This window comes from Osmia bicornis, chromosome 2 (genome assembly GCF_907164935.1).
Source record: "Osmia bicornis bicornis chromosome 2, iOsmBic2.1, whole genome shotgun sequence".
NCBI classification, from domain to species: Eukaryota; Metazoa; Arthropoda; class Insecta; order Hymenoptera; family Megachilidae; genus Osmia; species Osmia bicornis.
In genome coordinates this window covers 6,272,863-6,289,883 of record NC_060217.1, presented here as the reverse complement: position 1 = coordinate 6,289,883, position 17,021 = coordinate 6,272,863, and the positions used below count along the sequence as shown (strand labels likewise).

The following is a 17,021-nucleotide window of genomic DNA, read 5'->3' as shown; positions in this document are numbered from 1 at the left end:
CTAAATACCTGTTTTAATACCCACGAAAAAATTATTTCAGTTTATACTTTCTTTTATAACAAAGAAATTAAATATAGCTAAACGTGTTTCTATAAAACGAGAAGGAAACGATACATCACTCGTGTCTACCAACGCATCCGTATTTCTTTCCTGATGTCAATTCGATACTTCGACCTCCACTAAACAGCAGACCCGGCCACTGTTCTATCGACAAGTCCGCAGAGGGTCGAGAAATATTGGAAAGGTTTGGTGCAGCACTCGAACCCGCCGAAAATCGGCTGCAATTCCCTATTAATCATGGCACGGTGAACGCGAAAGATCGTAACTAGTTTCGCCGCGGGGCCAGGGAAAATTTTCTCTCGCTATCGACTTCATAGAATTGCTTTCACCTTTTTAATACTATCCCAGGAAGTACGATAACATCCTTTCCAGTCTGCCTCCATTTCCGTTGAATTATGCGATTATCGGTCCTTGTTCTCGTCGGGGCTTCCTTGTTTCCTTCCATTCCGTTGGAAACACTCTGATTAGAGATTCGCGAGAGGATGGTACAGGGAGGGGAAAAAAAAGAAAAATTAAAGGCATCGCGTATACAAACAAAAAGGGGGCAGAGAAGACAAAAATAAATGCTCCGTTTCGGTGAAATACTACCCAGAAAACCGAACGGTCTTCATAAATCCTGCGCGTAAATCAGTCTTTATGGAGTTCTCCCCTGGGCGGTGGGATGTTATTTCCACTGTGTGTGCGCCTGTGTGTCTACGTGGTAACACACGAACCCAGGTGTCGCGACAATAGGGATCCTGAGCACTTTCACACCTGTGCTCGATCCTGAATCCTTACACGCTTGAAACGATACCCTTCTTGTTGAAACACGACACCGTCTTCGAAGATCTTTGTACCAACCAACCCCCTCGAATTTCTTATCTTCCACCAGAGATATTCATGAATGTATTCACAGACAGCAATTTTTTCACTCTCTTAATATTATAATAAAAGCTGATTTAAATGGAAAAATTTAGAACCTGGTTTTCGTTTGTACGATTGTAGATGTGCATTATGCCTGCATGTTGTATTACGAAAAGCAGGCTATCTGTTACAAACGTCGAACCATGATTTATCATCGATTAAACCGACCTAATGCACTATTGTTACTGAAACATGTAGTCAGATACAAGGGGTCATATCAAGATGAGCGAGGGACCCTAGTATTGAGTAGCAATCGAGCGTACAGCTGGAACGGAGTGCCGGTAGCCTCCAAAACGAGCTATAACACGCGTATTATCGTTACCATCAGCATTCGATTGCCGTTTTCCTAGCAACTGTTCGACGACCGTGTTCAATGTATCGTAATCCTTGAGAGAGTGCATTGATCGGTACAGAAGGTAGAATACACGATAAACTTTGATTGTACGACGCTACGTGTACAGTTCGAAATTCCTGTCTCATATACTTTCATTTCTAAGACGCAAATACTTGCAAAATTTATATTCTTAAGTGACAAAAAATAATAAAATTTAACCCTCAGGGGATTTGATATTTTAAATTGTCTTACTTTATATAGCGATTTTTCTTGTGGAAGTCAACACGTTAACCTATTTCGCTAAAGGTGAAACGTTTCATCTTAGAAATCGGCAAGATTTACTTGACCCTCGCAAAAGGAACGCTCGAATCAATTGGATATGAAGACGAAAAGCAAGGGGAACACTCCGAAAACACGTTCGACTGCAAGTACTTCCGTGTCCACGTGTACTTCCACAAGATATGGCTGTAAGGAAAGTACAGGTTCACGTGCTTGCCGACTCACGACGGTCTGCGTGCGGTACGTGCACAGGAACGATATAGGGGAATCGAGTCCGTAAATCTCGGCCGGTCGTCCCTGGAGAACCATGTCTCAGTTACAGAGCGTGATTGCACGAGTTAAAGGGTTTCGGTTAGGGCACGTACCTGTACACGTGAGCCTGTGTTTGCTGGAAATCATTGAAGATTGACTTTGGATAATGTGACTTTGATTTGCCGACTCGAAGCCACTAAGTATCCTCGATTTTCGTAAACTTTCAACTTGATTAATAACAAATTAACGCGGCGACCTAATTTCTTAAAAGCGTATCAAATTTTTTTAACAATTTGAATTCTTGTAAAATAATACGTTTTCCAATATACGTATAATCTCTGCACGACAGGAAACATAACCGATAGCGAGAACAATGAATATCGAAGGAATTTCCAATTTTTGTACACAGTTTATACGCGCGCGATTACTGCTGCAAAATAAACCCGATAGCAAAGCGGAGAGGGTGGAGATTTTATAAACATGGGAAACGCTTCGGAACGATCCGCCAAATGCAGCGTTTCATTGTGCTTTTGAACGGTCAGCCTGATCTTTCCCGATAAATAAGGTCGGGGTATTAAAAGACTCGTCGAGCGATATCAGCATCGAAAAATAATAGAAAAATACGCGTCAAGTGCTATCCGATGCATTTTTTCAACTGGTCGATATTTAAACATCGAACTGTGTTCGATACAATTTAGTTACCACGCTGACGAATCTTGTTTCTCCTACATCAGTTGAAACGAAATCTATTCTCTCTGACTCGAAATAAAAACGAACAAAAAAAAAAAAAGAACGGAGACGGAAAATAAACAACATTCGAAGAACGAGAGGAGCGAGCCTCCATAAACTGCAGGCCACGAGGATCGACGCAGTTGATTAATTCATATCGGTCATTTTCAGCAACGATCCGTTTCACGGATACGGACGCTTTTGTTGTCTATTTTTTAGCCCGTTCGACTGACGTACCGGTATTTTTGCGTCGCTTCATATCGAATCCATTGGCCGTGTCTAGCAGGGCATCGATTATCGTGTTTCCGCGCGATGAAAAGGGTCATTTCTTCCATCAGCGTGAATGTAATACAGATACCGCATCCAAGTTATTGGAAATAATTTCCTATCTGTCCTGGAAGTTTCGATTTCGTTTGACAATTTCCTTTTGTTTCTATGAATATTGGATATTTTATAGTATATATATAAGACTACTGAGAGCCACGGTGAAAGATAGTTCGAGAAAATGAAAGACTCGAATGAATTTCGCGAAGGTTAAAAGAAGTGGTTTTGTGAAGCAGGCGATCAGAATGTAGCAAGAAGCTGCCGAACCATTGAATTCCGTAGAACTGTTCGGCAATATTGGCGTCCTTAATGCCGTCCCATTTTAAATTCGATTTTCGGGATAATCGAGATTCAATTTATAACTAATGCGAGCCGATACCCATTGAATTCGAAATGGAAAGAGAGCCGAGAACGACGCGGACTGAATTATCGAACGACTGCCAAAAACTTGCACCCCTCTTCCCCCGTTCGAAATTAGCATCAAGGGTGAACCGAATGAATTTGAGGAACAAAACGAATCGTCGCTTTTTCATTGTTCGTCTAATATAAAATCCGCAAATGAATTGATAACGCTGTACGAAATGCAAATGCAATCGACCGATAAATTGTATTCATCCCCCGTTAATAGGCAACGAAATGCTTCGTTAATTAATTTGATGCTGACAATCATAATACGATGTTCTACGTGTTATCTGGAAGATAATATGAAAATGTGCTATCTATATATCTACATATAAATTGTTGTGTTTATGTGAAAATTAATTATAATTAAGTCCAATGCTGTTTCAAATAAATTTCAAATAATATTTAATCATTTTCGTTACTCTTCATTTTGTCGCGCGTTTCAAGTTGAATTTAACGAATTAACACAGTGAATCCATATTAAAGTATTATTTTATCTAACAATCTGTACATTTTATAATTAAATTAGCTCGTAATAATTAACGTTTTATGCCCCGAAGATTAATGTTACTCAGTAAATAAAAATAAAAAAAGGAATTAGCTAAACAAACGGATCGTTTACGTTCCATTATAACTCGCATGAAATTAACGTTCGTACCGTTTATTTATAACAAACAGCTCTAAATAATGCGAAAATTGGCCGTTGCTACTGTTAATATGACAGGCTAATTTTAATCCTCGCCTGGTCCTCCCCCGATCATCGACTTTTCGATCATAATGCAACCGGTGCTGTTGACCGGTTTGTAAAATATAATAAAGTGTTATCGCTCGTTGTTATGCCGAGCATTAAGCGGTTACCATGCACGTTGGATACATCGAATGTACATAGGATTGCCGATTAACAGCCAGATATTTTAGCGACTCAATTTACTGTCGCAAATTAATCCTTTCACTGGCGAAACAATCGACGTTAATAATAAAAAGAAACTATTGAATTATTGCTATGGGCGATTCTTGTTGCTTGCGAAGATATTAATATTCTTGTGTTATTGGCATTTGAAATAAACAATTATATTATTCAAAGTGAACTTCATCAGTCGTTTCTAAGACAGATATCGAATTACCATGAATCTTTAATCGACTTGTAATATTATTACTGTCACATTATCTAGCTCTAAAATATTTAACATTAATCTTGATAGAAAATTTATATCGTATTCTAATACTTTAATGTATTAATTTGATTGTTATACAACAGAATTTTCAATTGTCTGCGTTGAAATGGAGGCACAAGCTCTCCGGATGAATAAGTAGTGTAAGTAGTATAAGAACATGAATGGTCAGACGAACAAGGCCGCAGGTGGTTAGGGAAGCGGAATAGGGGCAGTATATATTCTGACAAGTGTAATAAGGCTGGCGTAATGGAATAAATGCATTAGAACTCAAGATCATCATTTGTAACACTTAAATTCCTTTCATTGAAATAATTCTGTATTTCAAAGTATTCACTATTTAACGGTGAATACTTTGGAATTCGTTTTTAGGCTATCTGTGCCATCGTTAAATTTTATTTCTAATATGCTATTATACCCTTAACAACAAAGCAGTTAAAATATAAAGAAAATCTTGGAAACTATATTACTTATACAATAACCTGATATAATTGTTAAAAAAAAATTACAACTAAATTCATTTCGAGGAAAGAGAATCGACATGGGTGAAGGGGATCAAAAGGTTCTGGAACGTCGATAGAGTCGGTATCGTAACAAAATGATCGCCGTATCACCTTCGACCCATGTCCAAAGAGCGTGCGAATCTGGCTCTGGCTTGGTTCAAAGTCAAAGGGTGGCGCATAGGTTTCCGCGTTCTTTCATCGTGCCTCTTTTGAGAGGCCGTCAGCTTTTGTCGGTGCGCATCTCGACGGAAGGAAGTGGACAGAAACGAACGGTGGAGTGGTATAAGTAAGAGGCGACCGACGAACGACGACACGACTACGGCCGCGGAAAGATAGAAAGAGAACAGGGAAATGTGAAACGCAAGGATGGATAGGGAGAAAGGTGGCCGGGACGAATGCGAGAAAGAGGAAGAAAAGATTGCTCCACACCAGAGGAGAGTTCCTGCGGGTTTGGCTTCGTCCCATGGAAAGCAATTTCTTAACGTAACCTTATCTTTGGCCGCGGGTATAGCTTGCACGCCACGTACAGAACTGTGCAAAGACGCGTATGTGCCGTGCACACAAAGCTCAACCCCCCTCTCCACTTGGCCGCGAGTTACGTGCGAAACAAGAAATATCCGAGCCCCAAAGGCGAGGAATAATAAAAGCGGTAACTTAACCTTCCATGAGTTACCTCGATACACTCGTATACTCTTCAACCTTTGCCCTATTTTCATTGGATTTTCCCCTGAACCGAGCACCATCCACCATCAACTAAACGATCATCCCCTACATAGATGCTTCAAAAGTCATTTTAAAAGATTATACAGTCAAATAATCAATATTCTTTTTCCCATTTCTTTGGAATTAATTTTCAGAAAAAATAAATGTTTTATTTTTAAACGATTTGACTACCCAGTTCCTTTAATTTCGTTCCACGCAAATCGCGAGAATAAATATCGCATTCTTTTCGATCCTTTTGTAATACCCGACGCACGTAGCTAACCGTCGACGATCATGACATAAAAACCTTGCCCTGGATTTTCTTTCCTCGACGCTCACCATGGTGGTCGGTGGAATTTCATGGCTGATATTAGCTAGCAGCCAGATAATGCCTGCTAGTGTAAGGTGGTTCCGTGAGGGCTTGGAAAAACTCGTATAAAGCGAGGCCACCCTTTCACATTTATACCGCGTGAACTGACAATTCTACCCTTCTTTTTTTCTTCTATCTCGCTCTTTCTCTCCATCTGTCTCTCTGACCCTCTGACTCTCTTTCTTCTTCCCCCACCATGGATGCACGCTTTTTTCTGAGCGTAATTTATCGGCTGGATTTCTTTTTTTTCCCCCCTCGACCGCCGCGTTCCTTTACCCTTTTTCTCTGTCTCTTTCACCCTCGCCCGTATTCACACCACCGTTAGCAAGGCCAGCCACGGGGGTGGAACACGAGGACGCAACGATTTATAGTAACTGCACCCGCTGTCGTAGAATATTTTTGGCGGAATTTCTATTCTACCTTTTTCATCCAGTGATCTCTATGGAACCGCGGCTCTCTTCCCCCTTTTATTCAGGAAATCCTTTTCCGGGGTGACCATAAAGCATAAATGGAACTTTCGCCCCCGTTTGAAATAACGCTTTAGATGTACACTATCGTTCAAAAGTCGTAGGACACTTATTCAAAAAATTCAAGGGTTGATGATACACGAATTTCTTATGGTTTTAATTGGAAAATGTAACGATCGTAATCTGAATAATTTTAATTACCGCGTGCTCGTACCACATATATCTTATTTCACTGCAGCATTTAACGTGGTAATTATAATTTTTCCATTAAAGCTTTGAAATTCTCATTTGAAAGACAGATGAAAAAAGATTAAAAAGCACATGTAATTAATTTTTCACAGAGATTCAACTACAAATGAAATATTGCAACCTAATTAAAATTTGCATTCAGTAGAAAAAGGAAATCCTATAGATCAGTATTCTACACAAGAAATCATAATTGTCATAAATGTATTCTTTGAATAATTTAAAGTTCAACTACAAACTGGAAACAACCACGAGAACGTATACAAAGTCTTCTATATGGATGTGACGGTAATTTGATTGATGCGTGTCACGGTGACACACCCTCCAGAGATAACAAAACCGCGTATCAGTGAGTTTTTCAACATGCAAGAGTTATGGCTCCGTTGCGACTTCCGCCCTTCGCAATGCATTTCGTTTCCCTGTGCAGACAGTTGGATCACGAAACGCAGCGACGAGCAAAAACAATTCTGCGAGATTTCTTTTCGAAATGCTTCCATCTTCTCGGAATATCTTAGCCATCTCTGTGGCTCTGAATGGCGACAGGTGAAAAGCTTTGGAGACAATAAAATGACATTCCAATTATTTCATGTGGTAATACGATGTGATCATTTTTTTATATTTATTGTGTGGTTAATAAACGTTTCAAATATTGGATGATATGAATATTCGATGATATGTTCTTATATAGAGCCAGTTGTGTATTATAGAAAGAACGTCTGACCAATTACGTGTCTACACTACTTATACTACTTACAATTTGGATATGTGGCCCCCTGAGAGTAGAAAAACCAGCAAAAGCTTACTCAAAATTTAATAAAAGTTTTATAAATATATATATTTGAATATCCCAATAATTTCATCAAAAGTTTAAATCAATCCAAGTCCCCCAAGGAAAAAGAAACGCGTTACATTTATCCTGAAGCCTAAAGTTTTATCCATCTTATATTCCCTGAAACGATTGAAAATCTTCTGGTCTGATTGGGAAGTTTCCTTTGTACAATTAAGCTTCGGAAAGCGTAATATCGGTATCATAAATACATTCACGAAAAGCTGGCAACCGAATTAGAAGGAATTGGTTCGCACAAAACGCAACCGGAATAAAGTCGACGAGATATTATTTCAGGGAAAGGAGAAGCAAAAGGAGGCAGAGAACGGTTCGTTACCGTGCTTATTTATCCGAATTATGCGGAATTCGTTATCATTCCGTGGCAAGGAAACGGAAATACGAGCGAGATGAGACCCGATAAAAATTATTCGTGGGAAAGTTATTCGCAAATGGAATAAATTTCGCGGCGGCACGGAGCATCTCGAGAGCAACGAATGCAGAGGTATTCGTGTCTCTCCGCGCTACTATGGATGTACTCGAAATGTCGAGCTTCTAAGATCGTTTGAATTTCATTCTCTTGAAATACTTTTGCTAGCCGACGACACACGTTATATCGAAAACGACGGATCATATTTAAAAGAAAAAGATTTCTATCATTTTCAAATGTCGCAAGCAGAAAGATTCTACGAGCGGCTGAATTGTAGAATGCAAACGATTTTCAATTAATCCGCGGTGTACAGGGTTGTTCGTGGTGCGATTTACGCGGAATTCAAAACTAATTGCCCTCGCACACGGCACTGTCACCAAAACATCTAACGTTGCCCAAAGTAACGGTTACCGAAGTATCCGGAATATTCCCAATTTCCGCTTAACCATATTCAATATCCGGATATTCAAAGTTCGGATATCCGCAGTGCGCATTGCCGAAACGATCGTATCGGTGAACTATTCAAATAACGATGTAACTGTACCTAACATCCACCTCCTCCTCCTCCTTTCCAACCCCACAACTTTCCTAATAATTGATAATCGACACTAGCTGCGCTACAAATTTCACGCAATTTCCTACGTGGCCCCGAAACGTACCCGGCTAATTTCTACGACTCCAACTACCTTTGAACGTTCCTCGAATTCCAGAAATTTATATACTTGTATTGGGAAGTAAAGAATGTCTACCTTTAAAAATTCCTCGAATTCTGGAACCGGTATACATTATAAAATTCGAGACGTTCTACTTTGAAAAATTTCCTGAATTCGCACAAATAGTCGAGAAACTAAGTTGGCCGAATTTTGGCTGTTCACGCACGTCGTATTTTCTAGTTTTATGACTTAAGCATCGAGTGGCTGATTCAGGTGCGAACGAATGTCTACTCGTGAATCAGAATTGCAGACATTAGCCCGATCGCGAGCTCGTTTCAAAGCGAGAGAACATTTATTGTTCGTATTCATCGCGCGTTACGATCGTTATCTTGTGCAGTGCTGAAAAGGCATACAGTTTTATAAAACACCAGTACAAATCATCCTGTCAAACGCGTTACGGGAGGGCTGTTTTTCAACCCCCCCACTTGCTCGTTTCCACCATTGTTGCGCGTATATTATCGACGTATTTTGTTTGTGTTTTGCAGTCATCGTAACATTCGGCCCGACGTGTCTGGCAGATATTGGTGTATCGGCTGAGAAGCGTTCATAAATCATAATTCTTTTCAGTTTTTGATAAAAGTGTTGCGAAGCTCGAGAAAAGGGAAACGTGGACAAAATTTAATTTCAGTAGAGAGTAGGAATCGATCACGTTCGCCGAATTGACTCATAAAAAAGTCCATAGATTTCTATTAAATTTGGTGTTAATTCGATATTCAGAAGGATAATTTTCTATGCTTCGTTTTACCTAACTTTAACCACTGATGTCTGACTAATGCTGTAGCTTATCTACTAAAAAATTGCCAGACCGAAAGCAGCAAGTAGGGGGCTCGTAATAAACGCAATCGCTTCGAGAAGAATAACTTCCAAGAGCGATCGTTCAATTAAACCGACGAGATTTTTAGCGTGCTCGTGATAGCGTGACCGTTCGGATCAAAATGGGTGTTATTTCGACATTCGCCAGGCATTTCTGGTAATTGAGTCGTATGCCAGCGTGAAAGACACGAGCCTCGGCTGTTCGTCAGCCAGGAAGGATAACACGATCTCAAATATCGCGTGCTGACCAATTTACATCCCGTACAGACCCATTAAAGCTCGATCGTTATACAAGCCATTCATGATTTCTTCTTCTTTTTCCATCCCCATCGAGCCAGCCCAGTATTTTGTTATACCTTTTATTTTCAACCGCCATTATCGATTTGCGAAGCATGAAAAGAGCTCATTTTTAATATTTTATAATATTATGTTTGAATAAAAGCTTTGCATGAAACGAGAGACATTTTCTAGTTAAGATAAATTGAGACAGAAACTCACCCTCGATAATGGGACGCTGGGGCCTGTAAGACATGTCTGAAAAGAAAAATGGTGGATATTAGTAAAATTAGTCACGACATGTACGTACATATATAATGCTTAGCGAGTTAAGAATTTTACTTTAACGAAGCAACCACACTGAAGCACGCTTTAACGTAATACTTGGTCGGAAAAATGTTACTGTCGGTAGTCCTTATAGTATAAAAAGAAAAATGATTTTGTCATTAAGAAAATTAGTGGACAAGTTTGCTTAACAAGGTAGCGTCGTCTTTCGAGGGAACTTCGTATGCTTGTAAACTTCCCTAAAGTTAAGCGAGCACAACAGTTTTACGCCCCAGGCGCCGGGACGCAAGTATTGCAATTTCATCCCCTAATCTCAACTTGGATCAAAATTAAAAATCTTCTCTACTTGTCTTTTTCTTTTCCAATTACTGGAAAAAACATGACTTTTAGTCGTTGCAAAAATTGTTTTATTTGTGGAAGAACAAATTTGTAATAATTTATTAAAATTTACAACATGATTTTGATTTTAATTTTAATTTAACAAGATTACATTTTCAGAGCTTTTTCATCTAACGCCTACTTTTTCGTCCTCTTTTAAATCTCTGTCAATTACAACATACCGGCTGATTCTCTACTAACAGAATGTTCTTTCGTGACTGCAGAACGCGATGGAATTTACCGGAGAAACTTGTAATTATTTGGAACGTCATACGTTCCGACGCGACGAACGCCGAGCGTCTTCATTAAAGAAGAAGCCTGGAAAGGATAATTAAAAGTTTCGCAGGGGAACATTGCAGGATGGTTAGGGGATGTTGCGCGACTAGGGAACCCTGAATTTCCCTGTTATTTGCTCCTCGAAATTGCCTCGACCCCGTCTTTCTGCCCTGTCCTCGATACGACTAAGTCTTCCTTCCTTGAATTTCGTTGTTCGAGAAACCTCGGATCGAGCTGATCCGTGTCTCAGACGTTAATTACGGTTGTCTCTAGCTAGCTACTACAAAGTCGACGAAAGTTCGCAAGCATGGCGAATAAGATACACTTTGATTTCGTCAAGAAGCGAACTTATTTTCACGACGATGCTCAAAATAGCATAGTCTTAGATAAAAGCAAGTCAAAAATAGCGAAGAAAAATTAATATCATTAATAATAATATTACTGAAGATCACCATCCTGAGTGCACAACAAAAATGTTAACATTCATGTAAATCGCAATTGACGTTGAAAAAAAGAAAAATAAATGATAGTTCTTGCAATTAAATATACGTTACGGTCCGAAGATTTTTTATGCAGGAACGGTTTTGTTATAACCTGGAGAATATATTATGGCAGAAATATCGTTCGTTCGCCAGCGAGTAATTCATCACGCATATGCATTTACGGTAATCTACACTCGTACGCGGCACCGGGGAAAAATGGCTTTCGAGAGTCGAACAAATGTATTTGAAATCTGCAGTCTCCTGTTCGGACAACGATTGCAACGAAACGAGTGGAGACAGGAAAGTGAGAGGCGAAACGTAATGCAAAAATCAATGAAACAGAAATATCGTTTTTAATTGTACGGAACTCGTTTTGTTCCTCCATTTTTCTGCATAGCCCTTCGATAATAGAGAACTGTACATAGAACTACGATCAATGTTTGAAAAAGAAGAATTATTTTAATATTTATGCAAATATATTAGTTGTAAGAGAGAATTAGATGATTTTATGCATTTTTATGCACCGATGCATCTAAACAATGCAACTGCATTTTTAAAATATAATCTCACATTTCTGGATGCATTAATCAATGCAATTTTTCACTTTTCACAGAAAAAGTATTTTCATTACTAGCCACGAACAATGCGTCTTTCCAAAACCAGCCACAAAAGTATGTTTCACGAAATAAGCAATTATATGTTCTCCAGAGTGCAACAAATAAGAACAATAACGCTTTGTGTTCGTATGTGAGCCGCATGAAATGCTCCAAAAATTCCTCGTTAAATAAGTTTTTAATGAAAGCGTTTCTGGGAAATATGGTCATTAAGAACAAATCATTCTCCGTACTGGTCTTTTTCACAAGAATATTATCATAAAATTTCTAATGAATGATTCAGGAACATAATTTCAACAAATCATGAGTAATTAATTAATTGCTTGTATGCTCCATATAGTTAATAATAAAGTTATTACATTTCTCGAAATTGATACATCAATTTCATGCTACGTTTAACAGAAAAATATCCCCTTTATTATAATTAAGCAATCATTTCTACTTTTATGAGATGGAACACGGAAGAACATCGTGTCGCAAATAAGTTGATCCGTGAAAACGGATCTCTCTATAGCTTATAAAAAATGACGAGGAAATGTAAAGAAGCCTTCTACGGTAGAAGTAGATTGCAGGGACGCATGTACCTTGCTTTGTACAGGTTTCGTGCAGTTCGTGCCACGCGGCACTACCAAACTGACGATATGTATGCAAGCCGCCTCTATGAGAACTCGTACAGGCCGATACCGCGCTGATATTCCCTTTTCTCGTCCTACCTACGACTGTGGGTTGACACACATGGAGAACACGTGTTGCCACTCCCACAAACCAACGGATAACACAGTTGCATTTCGATCAGGAGGTATCGCACGCACACCACCCTCGATGCGTACGACTGTTTCGAATGAAAGCTTGGATTTTTCGAAATGAAAAGACATATTTCAAATAAACCTACGAATGAATCTTCGGAATCATTGCATATCATGAATGTTGAATATTGCATCAGAAATGGGCAAGGAAATTTTACATTTTCCAAACATGTGTACCAATGTAATATTATTTTAAAAAATAAATTCTATTCTTTATTATTTTATTTTTCGGAACGTCGTATCCTTTCCGAGTATTTTTATTCTTCTTCCAGTTCTTCTGTAGAAAACCTATCAAATCTTATCAGAACATACTTGGATGGACGGAAACCTCAGGATGATCTTGTTACGGAGCAACCAGGTAAAAGTTGAAAAATTGGCAGCATCTGGTAAGCCGGGGTTGGCTTGTCTGGTGTATATTGGTTTTGTTCGCAACAACCTCGAAACTGTGTCAAAAGCCATCGTAGAGAAATATCCTGTACCAGGGGGTTTCCTTCTACATCCACGAAATTTCATCGGATTCAAAGGGAGTCACTAATTCCACCGAAAAAGAGAAGATAAAAATGATTTGTCCTTTCCAGCTGTCGTTTGAATCGAAACTAGTGGAGCTTTACGAGTTTGCAGTCGATTTCGACGCGTAAATCGAGAGGAAAATGGACGAAGAAATATCTATAGAGGGAGGAATTATTTCTCGGTGGAAAAATTGTTATTTTCGCAGTGCCACCTAAATCGAAAGGATTTACAACTATATGTAAACCGGCGTCTCGTATATCGTAGCTATTTTCGAAGGAAGAATTTCACGCGTCGTGCTCGCAGACGCGATATTTCATTCTCCTTTTTTGCATTCGACAGCAACGGGTCGTGGTACGCCACCACGGTTAGAGTGAAAGAGACAGAAGAAGAAAGAGAGCAGTAGGCGGAAATGGTGGTGAAGCACTTTCGATTTTCCGTTTCCTTCGCTGTGTATACGAAAGCAAAGACGAAACACGTATACTGTACCCTTTTTTTCTTTTATTTATTTCACCCGATACACCGATAGGCGTCACATGGTGGGGTGGAAAAAGAATTTGCTACGCCAAGTAACCTCAAGGAATAATGACGCTTCTTTTTTAATAATCTACCGAGTGATTTATAATCCGTCCAGATAAAAATAATAAGCTTTTCTGGCTAGTTGTACACTTTTTACGAGTATTCTTGCAGGATAATGGAGTTTGACGTGGCTGCGAGCACTGAATTAAACCATGTATCAGATATCCGAAGAATGTTATTAATTTATGGTCTATAATAGAAATAGCTACGTTTAATACGATAATAGAGATCGTTAAAGGTAATAAGAGGTAATTAGTATTCAGATCTTTCTCTCTTCCTTCATTTTCAGATATTTAATTATATCATATTCGTAATTTTCCAGCGATTCCTCTAAAAGTTAACGTGTTAATGAAGTTTAACTTTAAGTAAATGTTTTCATTGATCTATCTTCTAAATTTCTATATTGCTTGTTCTAAGCTATCGAAAGTATTCGAATCTTCCAGTTTATTTTCTATTATCGCAGCTTTAATTCCGCATTTAGATTTTCCGGAAAGCATAAAACGACCAACGATGGTCCGAGGTAAAGCATTAGAACGACTGAAACTAGCTCGTTACTTTTCCAAACTCTTCAGCAAGGTGGAAGCGTGGAAAAGAACGTTCTATCGAGGCCACTCGTGTTGGCGATTGATTCTCGCGATATTTCAGGAAAAACTTTCCGCCAACCTTTGGAGGGGCGAAAAATGAAGAAAGTTTCTTTTCCAGCTCTGTGCTCACGTCTTTCAAAACTGCGCCCACGTGCGCGATATACTTGGCCCGAATCTTTGTCTACATCCTTCTTTATCCCGATGGTGTACCACGAATCAATTTTGAAAAATTTGCACGTATCAATGCCGGGCATAATGTTTGTAATCTGATGAAAATTTCACTGCGAATTGATCATTTTCTTTATTAATATTTCATAAGGAAATTCGAACGTTCGGTTTGTGTATAAAGCATGGAAAATCAGAGAATGGGCGAATCAGACTAGTTTGAATGTAATTTTCAGTGACATCTCCAGTTTCTGAGCTCGGTAACAACTGTAAGTTTATATCGTACGACATTCGTCATGGTTGAGCTTACACGACTCTCATCTACTCGGAAATTCCATTAAGCTCTCCGCAATTAGCCATGACAACAATTGCTTGTGACGGTATTAAGCATGTATCACTAATTATTGAAACTCTATCCAGTTGATATTGAGCTTGATGATTGACTAGCCTCTATAACTCTGTTACAATTAATCTTCGCTTATTAATAGAAGCTAACAAAATTGAAAAATAACAATAAATATTTTCATCATTCCATTAGCAATACAAAGTACAATAAAATTTCATGTCTCCTTCAGAATTTAAATAATAAAATATTCATCCTTTAATCCCTATTCACAAAGATATTGCTTTGCATTCTACCATTATACCCACTGTGTTAACAGAATAGTACTTTGAAACTCCCAAATATATTCCATATTTATAAAGGAACAATCACCGAGAGTAATAAATCTTATTTTTACCTTGCTTTTGTAACGCAGATTAAAAAGGTGAACAAAGGGATGAAAAAAAAGGTACGTTCAAAAAGCCGGCAAGAAAGTCACGGTGTCCGAAAAACGTGCAGCGATTAATCAACCGCCATAATGTCATAAATCTGCGGTTGTTTCTCAGAGAAGGAAGGAAAGAAAGAAAGAAGGGGGGCGGGGGGCAAAAATGTGAGGTCAGACGAACGGTAAACGAGTGTCAGTATGGGCAAAGAATTACAAACTTACGAGAAACTTCCGCCTACGAGTTCGACCCCTTTAATAAGCTGCGACTCGACTCGCCTCGTCTCGTCTTGCCTTACCTCGCCTCACCTTGCACACTTTTTCCGAAGAAATTTTACACGGCAACGAGATGGCAGTTACCAGCACCAGGAGGAAATGGCGTGGAAACGCCCCTCCGCAAAGTCGCAAAGGAAAGAAAGGAAAAGAAAGTGCACGACAGCGCGGCATTTATTAAATTAAACGTCAGCTTCCCTGACAAGGCTTTTCCAGAGAGTCCTCCTTAGCGACCAACTTCCGTTCTATTTCTTCCTGTGAAAACCTGAAAGCTGACCGTGTCCAACCGCTGTTTCTACACGATTTCACCCTGTTTTCCACACGCTTTTTATTGCCATTTTAACTTTACGACTACCAACAGATAGAATTGCATGTCCCTATCTGTGCTCAACACCTCGTCTACCGCATATTTTATAAAATCAACGATCTTTACGATCTTAGATATCTTTTTATACAGTTGGATACATGATAAACTAACTATGATGAAATAGAGTTTTTATATTTATAAGAGTCTGAAATGAGAAAGTTGATCGTATCGATCATTTTCAAAAACTTTCTTCGTCCAGAAGCATCGAATATGTAACCATCGATCATCAAGTTACGAAAGCATATCTTTGCTCAGAAGTATCAAACTATCATACTCATACGAAAATGGATGAAATTTTCTTATACGAGAACACTGTGTCTTCAATGAAAGTAATAAAATAGATAATTAGGGGAAGATTACATTTATTATTCTCTTATCGGTGAAGAAAGTGTAACTATGGAAGAAGGGTGCAGTTTGTGGAAGAGAATCAACGCGGATAAATGCCGCGGGAATTTCTAATACGAAAACTATTCGACTCAAGTAATCGGAAGAAAAAGCTGTGGAATTCCTGCAGGAAATGATCGTGGAAAGGACCCGGGGTCGGAACGGAGCTCTTCTTGCCGAAGCTGATACCGACCGACTGCCTTTTTCTCCCCGCCGCGGAAACTTTTCGAGTTTCTCAAAGCCCTGGGACGGTTTGGAACGGCGCGAAAGCGAACGAGGAACTGTAATGGAGCAGCAGAAGCACAGGCACGAGAAGAATGAGAGAAAAGAACGGGCAGACTGGAGGCGGCAAAGAGTTAGCGGGATTTATCGGTCTCGGACTTATTAACTCCTACGGCGAAGTTAACATTAATCTTGCCTCCGAACTCGGTAACTCGCGAACAATCCTGATCGCCGCCGATTGCCGCGACCTTTTTCCCTATTGGATCTCCCTCGCCCAAATTCCCCCTTTTCTTCCTGCAAGGAAGTCACGAATCGTGGTAAGACCGATGGTAACTCTGCTGGCAACCCTCTTTTATGTTATCTTCGGGGTAAAGAGATGTATGGTAGAAAGTATTTGTGTATAAAAGAAAAGAATCGAACGTAAAATTTAAGATCTATTTCGGGTGATTTAAAGTAATTAAAAATTGGATCGATTATTAGGAAAAACTATTTAAAGTTTCTTCCATAAAGATAATCCTCAAAGCAATTACAAGATCG

General features: G+C 39.1%; 1 protein-coding gene across 4 annotated transcripts in view; it reads right to left on the bottom strand.

The window, feature by feature from the left end:
- LOC114872016 (agrin-like) overlaps positions 1 to 17,021 on the bottom strand; it is a 349,276-nt gene that overhangs the window by 180,198 nt on the left and 152,057 nt on the right. For 3 of the 4 annotated variants that reach the window (XM_046288795.1, XM_046288799.1, XM_029178731.2), the window contains one exon: positions 10,021 to 10,056. The exons of the other annotated variant lie outside the window; for it this stretch is intronic. In XM_046288795.1, the coding sequence (XP_046144751.1) occupies positions 10,021 to 10,056 (36 nt within the window). The remainder of the gene's footprint in view (positions 1 to 10,020; positions 10,057 to 17,021) is intronic. 4 annotated transcript variants of the gene reach the window in all.